The following is a 14683-nucleotide window of genomic DNA, read 5'->3' on the forward strand; positions in this document are numbered from 1 at the left end:
TGCTTAAAATAAGGAATAAAATTTTATTCCAAGCCTTTTTAAGGCCTTGGTAGTATTTTTTTAAGTAATATTTAAAAAAATTTAAAGGTTAGAACCCAGAAATTCGAACACAGTTGGTTGCTACTAGGAATTCTGAGTGATTTTCTAGCGGTGATAATGACTGCAAGGTTGATACACACGGTTCACCTTAGAGTCTTTCATTCGCTTTCACGCAATACCTCCTGAAGTCGGTGCGTGTGAACAGAGTGCAAGCCGTAACAAAAAGGTTTTTTGACGTGATAACGTCGTATAAATCGATTAACACCGGCTGCACGCACGAAAAATTGTCACGTTCCGCCTGAGCCGAGCGTGCAAGAACCGGCCAACCACCGTGCCAGAAAACGTTCTATAATACAAAAAGGTTAAGGTGGGCTTTCTAACTAATTGTTCCTAGTTATATTTAAACAAATTATTTAAATTAAATTTGCAAAAACTGTAAATAATATTTGAAAATTAAAAAGTATGCAATTTTTCATGAATGTTTTCTTATGACGTTATCCCGTAAAATTATCGTCCTTAAATCGACTTTATAGACAACCATATTTTTTTCGTTTTAGAGTTAATTGAAAAGATCACATTCCCTGCACAATGATTTCAATACATTTTAAAGCTCATTCTCGACTACATAAAATTAAACACAATTTTAGAAAATATTTAATAAATATGATTTTAGTGTAAACTTTTAATTTTCATCCTTGTTCTTCCAAACAATATGAATAATTTCTAACACATGATTTTAATTGTAATTATTTTACTGTTAGAGAGTGGTTTCTAAGGCTTCCACAATATCTTTAACCCTTGATTTTATTTTTATTACAATTTGGCTTTTAAATATGAAACAAATAGTGTAGACGTATGCCATAACAAGTGTTTGCCAGCCTATGTAAAGTTTAAATTTTTTAGTAAAATACATAAACAATGTTCAGATGTTGATTACCAAATCAGTAGGTATTTCCTGTGTGTGTGTGTAAAGTTACTTATCTAGCATTATGAATCTATGATACTTAAATTACTTCCAGGTAATTTAGTTTCCCCGGTCCGTTTAAAGCGATGACCAAGTATTTTATTTATGGAGAACCATTACTTCAGAAAAGGGTAAGTTACCCTTTGATATCATCTATAGCCATCTATGAATTCGTGCGTCGCGTATACATTTACGAAACTACATTTATTCAGAAATTATTTTTATTTGGTTTTTACATATACGTAAAGATAATCACTTAATTAATGAACTGTGGATTTGTTAATGACTGAGGCAGAAATAATATTATTTAGGTTTTAAAAACATATATATATATATATTTATAAACTTTTTTTTGTTCATGCGAATACCAAACGTTTTTTTTTTGTAATAAGTCCATAGTAAAAATTTACAAAATACATGGACCAATTTTCAGTTCATTGCAGCTCTTGTAAACAATATATTTATTAATTTAAGGTTGTATTTTCTGCCCAGGACTGCCAAAATTAAACTTAAACATATCCTGTTTAAAATCTTTTAACTGATAACATTCTAAGACAAATAATGTTTCTTACTTTTCTGACTAAAGAATGTTCTACGACATGATTAAAAAGTGTTTTTTTTTTTGCTAGATTAAAAACGACACACGTAAATATAAACAATGATTTCTTGGTGTAATTTACAGAACATATCAGGGTGTAACATGTGAACCTTTTCTTGATAGAGGTGGAGTAAATATATATGAAACTAATGAAAAATGAAATAATTCATTAAAAAATTAAAAAAACCAACAGAAAATGACATTTAGCGAGGTTTTTGAGAGATTTATGAGAAATAAAAATTTTAATTTTCAAATTACTTAAAACTAACAGAATAAAAACCACTAAAATTTTCAATAATTTTTTGAAAAGGAAATTATAATGACATTAAAAAAACCTGTTATAGTATATTGTCAATGTAACAGCTGTAAGAAGCTATGCAGAATATTAGTTTTCAGTATTTAGTGAAAGAATTTAATTTAAAAGTTATAAGACTAGTTGAAATTCAATTTCCTACTCGCACGTACCAGCTCATAAGTTTTCATTTTTCGTTTAAAAAGTTCATATTACTACACGCAGTAAAAATAATTATTATATAAATCTATTTAACTATGAAGGGATCCCACAAATTTGAAAATAATTAATATTTAAATAAGTGGAGGTAAAGTGTAAAAGGCTGATATATATTTTGTTATAAACAGTTAAAAAAAACTTTAATAACACACAAAAGCTTTATATTTCGCGCAAAGTTAGATAAAATTTATCTGAGAAATTTCTTGTTTTCTAAAACTCCACATTCATGTAGGTACATATGTTTTTAAAAATATTTGAAATGTCACACTTATTTAAACTACTTCCTACTATCAGTCATTTTAATAGCTGTAACCTTAGTGAAACGAAGATAACATTAAAGGTTATCGCTAAAAAATTTATTTTTCTTCTCATTAGAAAGGTCATGCCAGTTACTGTAGTGTCAAGAGCGATTACAGAATTTTTAAATATTATGTGAGAATTGGAACAGTCAGATAGCAGTTCGAGTGCAGTTAACAGTACAATAACAACCCAAATAAATCGAAATCAGAGATATAACTACGGCCGGCTGAGAAGGAAGCAAGTGGACAGCAGCGCAGCAGACATGAAGGTAAAGCTGCTGATGGCAGTGGCTTCCTGCTGCCTTCTGCAGACCGCACTCTCCGACCGGTGGTTCAACTCCGTGCCCGTGCTGCCTGCTGTGGTGGCGGCCTCTCCTAGCATTGAAGACCCGCAGTGCAGCCACCATTCCCGGATGTTTCTTCAAGCACTAGACAACTTCACGTTGTGGGCCGTACAAAGTAAGTTCATCATAGAAATATTTATTATAATTATCAATGAATTGGGCAAGTTCGGTAGCTGACATTAAATAAATGGGAATTACTGTACTAAAATTTCCTGTACACGTGTAAACAAAATAAAAATATGTATTTCTTATTATTTCTTGGCCCTCCCCTTCCTACATGAGTTAGCTATAAAACGTTCGCAAAACGCAAACATGCAAGTAGACATAAAATTTTAAAACAAAGGTATTGTATCCCGCCATTCCCATTTACACGTAGCATGAATACATACGTGGTTTAGTAACTGCAGACGCGTAGCGGCTACTTTTTTTCAACTTTCGCGTGCGTAAGGAAAATACATCCGCAAATTATATGCACATCCTCTCGTACACTGATTGATCAAATGAAAAAACACTCAGGTATTGGCAAATTTATCGTCGATTCCACAACAAAATTAATTGAGTAACAATATCTGTATTATATGCCTCATTGTTTACTGAAGAAGGGGTGTTGTTGTCAGGTTGTCATGCATGAAGCTCGCCTTCCACCAAGACCATGTGGTGTTTGTTCCCAGTGCTGTTGAATCCAGATGATTTACAAGTGAACAAAGTGAAGGCCTTTGCAATTGGGTTTATTTAGAATATTACGTTTCCATTTACTCATTCATTTACAATGGGCTCTATTCTCGTCCTTCTACGTAGTATTGTCTCTAGTTACCCTATTTCGATATCAAAAAACCATGCAACACTTGAAAATCAATGGTTGGTTTATAAAAGTAATTTCTAAAGTTATATTTTTAATTAGCTAATAATCAACAGCATTGGTCATGTTTTCATTTCTGATAATGATTGTACCATTGCAAGAGAAATTGTGAAAAATTCCTATGTTTTACAAATGAAGTAGGCACAATAAAATAACGGGTGTACATAAAATTTCATAAATAACAAAATAATAAAATTAGAAAATTCGAAACTAGTAGTGAGGAAAAAGTTTTTAAACTATATGTAATAAAAAATGCCTTATGGCATAACCTACAGGCGTAGGTATATTTCGAAGAACCTGTTTCTTTGGAAATATTTTGGATACTTTCATAAAAAACTGTAACATTTTAAGAACATCTTGTAACCGACAAAACATATTATATGTTCAGAAATAATTAAAAAAAGATTGATCTAACATTTTCTCATATTCCATGCCGCAAAAATATTGTCATGGTTTTTTTTTTAATTAAATGCATCCTGCATTGAATATTTTAACGAATTTCATAATATGCCTTGTAAGGTAGGCATGCAACTATATTTGATCTTTAAAGACAATTTTTTTATCTCTTGCACAAATACGTGGTCGTCAAAATTTCTTGGAAAAGTATTTAAGATAATATAAAGATAATTATTAATAAATTCCGACTAATTTAATACTAAAAAGGTTTTTTTTTAAATTTCAAACTTGGGTTTTAGTGTAATATTTAGTTTTTATCGAAAATTGTTCCAGCCAAATGTTTTATATAAAGTTTATGCGTTTTACAGTAAAAATAATGAAAATGAAACTAAATGTATTAATAAAAGTAATGAAATTTTGTTTTTCTACCCTTGTTATTTACACACGTTTCAGTAATGGTTTTGATAATAAAAAAACTGTTTCTGACAAAAGTTTAAGGTAAAAATTATAGAATTTACATAATATTAAACGGATTTGATAGTGTTCCTACTAAGGGGATTTTGAATTTTTTTTTTAAATTCTACCTCTCATTTTTTGAACATATTGCAGCGGTAGTTGGTCTAATCAAAAATGTTTCAGACATATGTTTTAGATAAAAAAGATAAGATTGATACACAATTCGAAGGAATTCTAATTTGTGCCTTCGAAGGGAGTTTCGATGTTTTTGTGCTCCACTCATTTTCTAGTCTTCCACTTGCAGTAATGGTTAAGACGTAAAAAAAATTATTTAGACAAAAGTTTTAGTTAATAATTGAAGGTTTTACAGTAAAATAGAAATAATTTTTTAGTGTTAGTAATTATTTTTTTATATTATTCCCTTAACGTTTTTTAACCCCCTGAAACAACAGTTTGTTTAATCAAAATTTTTTTTAGATACATTTTAAATAAAATTTATACGATTTACAATAAATTTGAACGGATTTTTTAGTGCGCCTGCTAATGTAGTTATAATTTTTTTTTTATTGAAACCCTTTTTATTCCACCCGTTGCAGTCATTGAAGGTCATATGAAAAATTTATTCAGGCACACGTTATAAGTTGTAGATAATAATCCAAGGTTTTACAATAATTAATAATGAACTTGATGGTGTACATATTATGGATATAATGAATTTTTTAGATTTCTACTCTTGCTTTTTTTAAAAACTCCTGTAGCAATGGCTCTAATCATCTATTGTTTCAGACAAAAGTTTTAGATAAAGTTATAATATTTACAAACAATTTTAACGGATTAGATTGTGTCCTTACTAAGGAAGTTATAAATGTTTTTTTTTTATTTACAACCCTTGTTTTTTCACTATTTGCCGTTATGGTTGGTCATATAAAAATAATTTTGGATGAACGTTGTAGATAATATTTTTAGGTATTACAATAAAAAGGGATGGATTTAATAGTGTAAAAGGAACGGATTTTATTTTTTTAATTTTTTTTAATTTCCACCATTTTTTTAAAACCCATTGCAGCAATGGTTTGTCTTATCAAAAGTTGTTTTAACAAAAGTTTTAAATAAAAATTATAAGACTTACAACAATTAAAACATATTTTATATTTGAAATACTAAGGGAGTAATACATTTTTTAAATCCCAATAACCCAATAAAAAAAAATTTGAGGCACAATTTTAGATTAAAAATATATTTTCAAATCATCTGAACGAATTTCATGTTGTGCCTGTGGAGGGAGTTACGATTTTTTTTTATGTATTGCAACCCTTGTTTTTTCTACCCTTTGCAATAATGGTTGGTGATATAAAAAAATATTTCAGAAGGTTGCAGATAATAATTTATGGTTTTACAATACAACATTACGGATTTAAAAGTGTACATGGTACGAAAATTAAGAAAAAAAAGTAACTCTACCTATTTATTTTTTCAACCCCTGCAAAAAGTGGTTTGTCTTATAAAAAATTGTTTCAGAAAAAATTTTTAGATAAAAAGTTTAATATTTAAGAGCCATTTTAACGGATTTGATAATATATATAATAAGGGAGTTATAATTTTTTTAATTGGTTCCCTTATTTTTTCAACGTCTTGCAAAAACGGTTTTCTGTTTGATACATTATCTTTAAAACTTTAATTTAGATTACATTTGATTGGAGGTGAGTAGTAACAATAGCCGGAGCTGCTACTGGCTTCTGGACGTGGTGCCTGGTGCCTGGTGCCTGGTGCCGGTCCGCCATCTTTGATTGTGACGGCAGCCACCTTGGATAACCGAGATCTTGACCATCGACCTTGACCTTCAAAATTTGTCAAAGATATTTCAAAAATTACTCAAAATTGGCCAAAATCTTCTAAAATTTGCCAAAGTCTTCCAAAATTTAGAGGTTTTTTTTTAGAAAAAATCCTCAAACAATTTGTAAAATAACTATATTTCATGGGAAAAATTCCCGTATTATTTCTATAAAATTCAAAAATTCAGAATTCGAAAAACCTCAAAAGATTTTTGCCTTAGAAAGAACTAAAATTCCACAAAGAGGATTAATGTCCGTATCTGACTAAATCAAGATGGCAGCCTCCAGCTGACGAAAACAAGATGGCAGCCTCTAGCAAACGAAAACAAGATTGTCGCCTCCAGCAGACGTAAACAATATGGTGGACGGGTAGACATACTTGCTGGTGATATATGTACCTTGGTATTAGTGGTGGGAGGTCAGTCTGCAGGTGGCTTCTGTGGAGGGAGGATCTGTTGTCATTATTATTTTGGCCTCACCAGGTTAGAACTGAAGTCTCCATGACGTAAGTGCGTTTTAAATTAAATTATATTATAATTTTATTAATTAATTTGTTTTTATAAATTTTCAAATTTTTTTTAAATTTTTTTGGTTGTAATTACAGATTTTCAATATGGCAGCCGTGACGACATCATCCAAGATGGTGGTATTTTTATTTATATTTTTATTATGTTTTTATTAATTTGAACGTATTTCCTGATTTTACAGCATAATCAAAATAGGCTTTAGTTTAAAAAAAAAAAAAAACAGATTTTAAATATTTCAGCCGTGACGACATAGTCCAAGATTTTGGTATTTTTTGTTTAAATTTTAATTATTATTATTAATTTTAACATATTTACTTTTTTCAGCATAATAAAAATATAGTTTAAAAAAACTAATATAATCCCGCTTTTATCGTTGAACAAACTAAAAATTCAAAATTAACATTTCAATTTAATTTGTTGTCCAGCAGCCAAATAATGCACCACAATTCTGTATAACAAAAAACTTGGGGTGCTTATTATCATTTGTCTTACATTTTCTAACAGTAATAACAATTTGATTTGTAACATATTGTGTACCACTAATTTAAGAATATAGTCATTACGAAAATGAATATGTGAACATAGTAACAATAATGAACTTAAAATTAGTAATGGGGTGCTTCAGGGGCGCAAATGTGTAGGATTCGCAAGTTGGGTCAGCGAAAAATTTACAGAAGGGGGGGAGTTTGCCCGTGAATTTTGCACGTTGGGTTAACCGATACGTCATATCTGAATGCGAGGCCTGTATGCTGTGCACTGTCTGTAGTTTACCCTACATGCTTGCAATAGGAAGATACTTTTAAAATAAACAGAATATTTTCCATAAAAGTTTTGAAATCAAACACGTTTCATATTCACACTGTTGCAGATGCAGGTACACCCCCCCCCCCTCCCCCCCCAACCCAACCACCCCCCCCCCGGATCTATGTTCAGAGGTTGCATGATATCATATGTCTGAAATTTTATACCACTAATTTTAGGATACAGTCATTACGAAAATGAAAGAAGGGAAGGGGCCCCCCCCCCCACCCCGCTTTTAGTTTTATTGAGTTTTGGTGCATTAATTGGCTGTTGGACAAAAAAATTAAATTTAAATTATATTTTTTCATTTTTAGTTCATTCATCGATAAATGCGGTAATATATATTATTTTTTTTTAAACTATAAGTTTATTTTATTCCTTTCAGTCTCAAAATAAAATAAAAATATTGAATATGAGTAATTGAAACAATTTAAAACTACTAATTATGAATTATAAAGTATTTATTTGTTACAATAAACTTAAATTAAGTCATTAATGTTTTCGTAATCTATTCATTTCAGCTAATGCGTCAATATTACATGGAACTTTTCTTGTTATCTTAGAGCAATCAAGTACTTCTTGGAGACCATCCAGTGACTGTGCGCGACTATGATCTATATTAGTCTGTCCGGCAGCAAACAGACGCGATCCCAAATAAACAATTGCATAATCTGCATTGCAGCCTTACATTTTATGCACTATAGATGCTCAACTAAGTATTAATTGCAACATTTGCCTTTCAGCAGTACCATAGCTATATTTCGCTGAAAACTGAATGTATATTGGTTTAATTATTCGTACAACTTCTGTGCCAAAATAAATACGGATTGATGATCACGCCACGCCGGAAGAGTGACAAGATAATTTAAGGTATAATACCCGCATTGCCATTAACGAAGCGTGGGCACATATTCCACCATAACCCGTCCTCAAAAACACTTTAAATTGAAAAGAATATAATTTTGAAACTTGGAAAATTTAGGGGCATTAAGCCTACACAACCCCCCCCCCCCCCTTTTTCCCGATGGGTGGAAAGACCAAGCCCTAGCATATTTTCCACCATAACACGACCTCGGAAAAACTCTAAAACAAAAAGCAAATATTAAAAAATTATCGAAATTTAGGGGCATTATCCCCCTTTACACGGGCACATTTCCATAAGCCGACCATTTGGATAAGAAGCACTCCAAATTGAAAAGCAAAGAGTTTTAAAATTTAAAAAATTTTGAGGTTTTTACCACTATCTTCCCCCACCCCCCAGCGCAACAGTGTACCCTGGGGCAAATTCCCACCAAGCCTTGACCTCGTGGTGTACCGAAAAACAGCATTTTCCTCAGCACCAACTAGCCTTTGGCTTTCTACCGGTAATTTTTGTAGGCCATCCATAGACCCAAATGTATTTTTTAATTAACTTAACTCATGGACCTCTTTCATACTTCGGGTCGGTCCGGACAGCTAGTGCGTCGCCATTTCCATCAGGGCTGGGAGTTCCCAAGCAAGACTTGTTCCCATAGCTTGCGGGCTGTCAGCTTCACGTAGCTCTCGCTTTGCCTCACGTACGAGATGGGTTTGTCTATGCCACCTCAGCGCCTGCAGTCTTGCCTCCCGCTAGTATTTCGCTGGTGCCCAGCATACCTAAACAGTTCTCTTATCTTGTTTGTCCCACGATGGGTCACGCTCATGGGATAACGCATCGTGCTGTCTTTGCAAGCGCACGCAGTTTCCCACGCAAACCCCCCCCCCCCCCCCCCCAATTTAAGTTTCATGCTGAGTCTACAGAAACAATGGCTCCGCTCAAGAACCTCCGAACATCCCTCCTTCCCCGCTGTAGTCTAGGCCTTTAACTGAGTCAAGCGCCATCTCTTGGCAATGTTTAGAACTATCATTGGTAACTCCTGGGTTGGCTCACCAGGTGGCGACACCTCCTGAAGTCCTGGATACTGTGCTACTAGCTTAGAGCACCCACCTAGTGGCGCGAGCCAGCGGCAGCCTCGCGAACCAAGTTGCACAGGCGCGGTTTGTCTTAATTTTCTTGTTGGGCCTACTCAGGCTGTACAACTGACCAATCATAAAGAGTTTCTCTCCCCGGTAAGTCCTACTAGCTCCGCCTATTTTGGTTCTCTCCCCTCCCCTCTGCTCATAACACCCTGGGGGGCAGTTCCTTTTGAGTACTTGTGATTTTTGTTATCATTAGAGTCTTGGCTCAACAACCGTCACGACTACTTATCGTCTTCTACCGCGATGAAGTTCTGCGACCCATCGACTTGAAAATATGTAGTTACCTAAAGTAAGGGTGTTATCCCAACTCACTTTACCATCTGTAGTAGTATTAAAAGTCGTCACCATGTCGCGTGCGGTAGTGCGTTTCGGATCGGATCCTGCGGTGCTCCGATCCCCATCCTTGGAGTAAATCTTATGGATCGTGCCCACTTTTGCGTGGGTTCCATGTCATGAGCGGGAATATTTTCCACTCCAGTCCGAGGACCAGTTTTCGGACCTACCCCTACTCTCCGCCTGTGCCATCCCCGGTGCTTCCTTCGTGTACTGGCTGGCAGGATGAGTAGACAAAAAATTTTAAATGCAAAATCTATTATCTCTAGACTCTTTAAAAAACGAAAATAATCAACAGATTGCCACAGAGCAAAAACTTTCATAATGGACCTTTTAGGATATAAAGAAATTAGAAAACCTGGTGAGCCAACCCAGGAGTTACCAATGATAGTTCTAAACATTGCCAAGAGATGGCGCATAACTCAGTTCAAGGCCTAGACTACAGCGAGGAAGGAGGGATGAACGGAGGTTCTTTGGTGGAGCCATTGTTCCGGTACTCAGCATGAAATTGGGGGGGGGGGGGGGTTACGAGGGAAACTGCGGCGCTTGCATAGACAGCACGATATGTTATCCCATAAGCGTGACCCGTCGTGGGACAAACAAGACAGGAGAACTGATTAGGTATGCTGGGCACCAACGAAATACTAGCGGGAGACAAGACTGCTGGTGCTGAGGAGGCACAGATAAGCCTATCTCGTACGTTTGGCGAAGCGAGAGCTACGTGAAGCTGACAGCCCGCAAGCTATGGGAACAAGTCTTGCTTGGGAACTCCCAGCCCTGATGGAAATGGCGACGCACTAGCTGTCCGGACCGACCCGAAGTATGAAAGAGGTCCATGAGTTAAGTTAATTAAAAAATACATTTGTGCCTATGGATCGCCTACAAAAATTAACCGGTAGAAAGCCAAAGGCGAATTGGTGCCGAGGCAATGCTGCTTTTTGGTACAATCTTCCTCACTGATGGCGGAGCCCAGGGTAGGTAATAGGTCAGACTCTTGAGGTAACTACCTTGATTAAACATGCATAGACTTTCATGTAATGATAAAAGATAAAATTGTGATATCTGTATTATATATTGTTAAAAAAATTCTATGGTGAATGAGGAACTCAAAAACGTATTTCTCAGATGTTGGACATTGTGTACATTCTCAAAATGGGCACTAAGAGGAAGGTCGAAAAACACTGAGGAAAATCTGGAGCTCTGTCTTAGGAATCTCAGTGAAAATTGTGGAATGTATACCCCTGTATCTTAAAACTAAATGGGAATGAAAACCCCTGTACAAAAATGACTTTCCACAAGAAGCCGAAGGCATTGGGACTTGGCCCGCTCAATCAGGCTATTAATAGGACGGAATAATTTTGACGGTTGCTCAAAAGCGAAGAGGAATCCTCTGACCCGGAATGACACTTATTAGCTTAGCATAGGATCATTGTCCATGCTCTGAAGGGAGATCAGTCCAACGGGCTGTAACAGAAATGCCTAAGCTGGAAATTCCCGAAAGCTAGATTGGTTTTGAAACCCAAAAGAACAACTACAATTTCTAGAATGATAAATTTAGAAAAAATATATTTCTGTAAAAAGGTATAGGAGTTTCCGCTAAAACGACTCTGATATTTAGAAAATAATTAGTTTAATATTTACTACTTAAATGTTTCTGTAAAAAATAAATGTAAATCAATTACTTTAGCACTCAAATTAAAAAAAGGCATATGAAAATTATAAACCTAAAAAAAACCACATTATAAATCTCAAGGGTTGGATTTACTCAGTTGAGCAATCGGAGCTTCCATGGCAGGCATTTAGGTTTTACACTGCCTGAAAAGGTATTTGAATAGAGGTCGTCCAAACGTGAGTGGTGGGACTGGAACCCAAAGAACACTCGAGTGGTAATGAGATATTTCACTCAGAGGACCCGGATCTTGGCACGTTTTGGCTCAGTGACCAATTTAGTGCTGCACTGTGGCTAGCGTGATGTAAGTTCTACTTTAGAATGCACAGAAATAAAACCTAGTTTGCTGCCTGTTAGTCACAAGGCTCTAAACTATATAAACAAGGTCATGTTACTTATGAAAAACAAATTCCGAACTTTGGGGCGAGTGCGAAAGAAAAATAAAAAACTCTGTTTTTATGTACCTAGATGTACCAGCTATAGTACTCAGATTTTGTGTACATTGCTGTACATCAAAATTTAAATTTTTAATTTTTAAAATATTTTTTTATTTTAAATTTAAAAATGTGAAATTAATATAAATTGCAAGAATTAATCTTAAAATTCACTGCTAAAGGCATGAACAGGAAACATTCAATTCCTTAAAAAAAAATACTTGTTTACTTTGTAAATTATTGTCTTGGTAATAAAGCAATTAAAACTAACGTTGTAATTTCACACATTAAACGTTATCGTATGTTATCAAAATAAATATAGACAGTCAAATAATAAATTGAAAATTAGGTTAAAATAAACTTTTGCGATCAGAGAGGCTTCGCTGAGCTACCTTAAACACATACGAGAGAGAAAGAAAATGACGATCAAAACTGTGTCAACATGAGTGACATAAACAAAGTCAATAAAGAAAATTATTACTAAAAAAAATAATGTTTGACCATTCATATGAGAAAATTACATTTGTTGCTTAATAGCAGATAGAATGTTCGATGTGAATGAAAATTCATTAAATATTTTGAGAGTCACCAAGATTGTGCTAGCCTAGGGAATGTGTGTGAAACATGACCTACACATACATAAATTGATTTAAGAACATTTTCAGGAAAGGCAAGTGTGATTACGCCACTTTCAGCGCTCACAAAAATTATCAAAACAAAGCTAGACACATCGATAGGTGCTGATTTTAAAATTTTATAGTAACATAATTAAATCGCATGTATTTTTGTACCATTTTAAACAACAAAATGTGATGGGAATAATACTGTATTATTATTATTATTATTATTATTATTATTATTTTATGTTGCATCCATTGAAGTAATGTGTAGAGTACCTTTAGTCTCAATCAAGTTCTCAATAAAAAATTATAGATAACTCTTTAAATTTTAAGTAATTTTTTAGATATGATTTACAAAACATTCTCTCTGAATATGATGTATTTAAGAGAAAATATACTAATCTATAAGCATAGGGCGTGAAATTAATTGTTAACTTATTCATCGGAATTTCAAAATAATTCTTAATATTATTATTATTATTATTATTATTAGTATATGTTCTTTTATAACAATACTATTTAGCATACACTTAAATTCCACGTAGTTAAAAATTAAGAAAGATATTATTCGTAAAATATTAAATTTGTTTTTTTATATTATTTTATGAGACACTGTATTTTGATATTATGTGCTACCTCTATGCATTAATGTTTAGTGTAAACTTAAAATCTATAAAATTTAATACATATATATTTCTTAAAATAATAAATCATATTTCATATACGAAGTATAAAAGACTTTATTTTAATTTTATATGCTTAAGAGTAAATGCCCTTACACATAAATAAAAAAAAATACGGGAGTTATTTAGTTTTATTTATTTTATTACTATTATTACTAAAATTATTTGAAGTTACAAATTTTCAACAATCAAAATTTGATAATGTATTCATTATTTCTCACACTGTTAGGTTAATATTAGTGAAGGAAACATGTTAAATTGCCCTGACACAGGGCTCGTGTGTTGGCTACAGCTATAAAGCATCCCACTCTTAGATTGCAGTGTGGAAGTAAATAGGCGCATTCTCTCTCTTTCTAACACACGCAGATTGCCGTTAACGCTGTCCTCGTTTCTTCGTGCGTTGTTGCCAAATATCAAACGAAATTAAAATTTTATTTTTTGGACAAAGCTTTTTTTTTCATATTGTATAGCATCGAAATACGCATCAAGCAATGCTTATTTAAAAATACTTAACAATATTTTAAGTGTCCGAAAAAATTAAAAAAACATAACTTATTCACAGCGAACTGTTTTGAAGTATTCCGAGATGTTTCACATAAAAAAAAGTAACCTACATGTGTATTTCATTCAGATTTTTTTTATTAATAAATTAATGCCTTAGGACGCCATCGAACAAATGTTACGACAAAAACAGTACAGGTTTCACTTAAATAATTTTTTTAATATATTGAAATGCATTTTCTCACAAACTGACACATCAAAAAGTTGACAATTTTTTTTTCTATTAGAGGTAGATGGGGGACGAAAGCGTGAAAAAGTTCACAATGAATTGAATAAGTTTTTAAAAGCAGCTCCATCTCAATTGCTTCTACAGTTTCCGTGGAAAAAGCTGTTAAAGATGTGTCTTATCAGTACAAGAGCGCGCTTCAATAGAGGTTTCTCTCACAAGCTGCCGTCGTAAGAGGAAACAGGGTCGTGTGTTTAGATAAGTGGGGTTCTGTCCTGCAAGCAATTTCAAATACATGGCTTTCTTTGTCAACCATGTATTTCCTTAGACACGCATTTCTGAAAACCAGCCTGCCAGTTAGTATCGCGTCTCGCGACGAAGCAACACGTTGTGTCCGGTGACTCGTTACAGTTATAATTTTGACAAATTATATATTAACATACGTGATTTAATTTTCTACATTTATTTTTATTACGTACATATAAAAAATGAAAGATAGAACACAGAAAAGAAATTATATCGGTAGGCTACGCGGGAGGGAGCGCAAGATTGTGTTTAATGTATTTGAGTATTTTTTAAAAAATACAAGTGTG

General features: G+C 33.4%; 1 protein-coding gene across 1 annotated transcript in view; it reads left to right on the forward strand.

Moving 5' to 3' along the window:
- Positions 1-2577: 2577 nt before the first annotated feature.
- The window catches only part of LOC134533469 (uncharacterized), a 138295-nt gene continuing 126189 nt past the window's right edge, over positions 2578-14683 (forward strand). The window contains exon 1 of the mRNA XM_063370993.1: positions 2578-2870. Within this exon, the coding sequence (XP_063227063.1) occupies positions 2675-2870 (196 nt within the window). The 5' untranslated portion in view covers positions 2578-2674. The remainder of the gene's footprint in view (positions 2871-14683) is intronic.

This window comes from Bacillus rossius, chromosome 6, assembly GCF_032445375.1.
Source record: "Bacillus rossius redtenbacheri isolate Brsri chromosome 6, Brsri_v3, whole genome shotgun sequence".
Lineage (NCBI taxonomy): Eukaryota > Metazoa > Arthropoda > Insecta > Phasmatodea > Bacillidae > Bacillus > Bacillus rossius.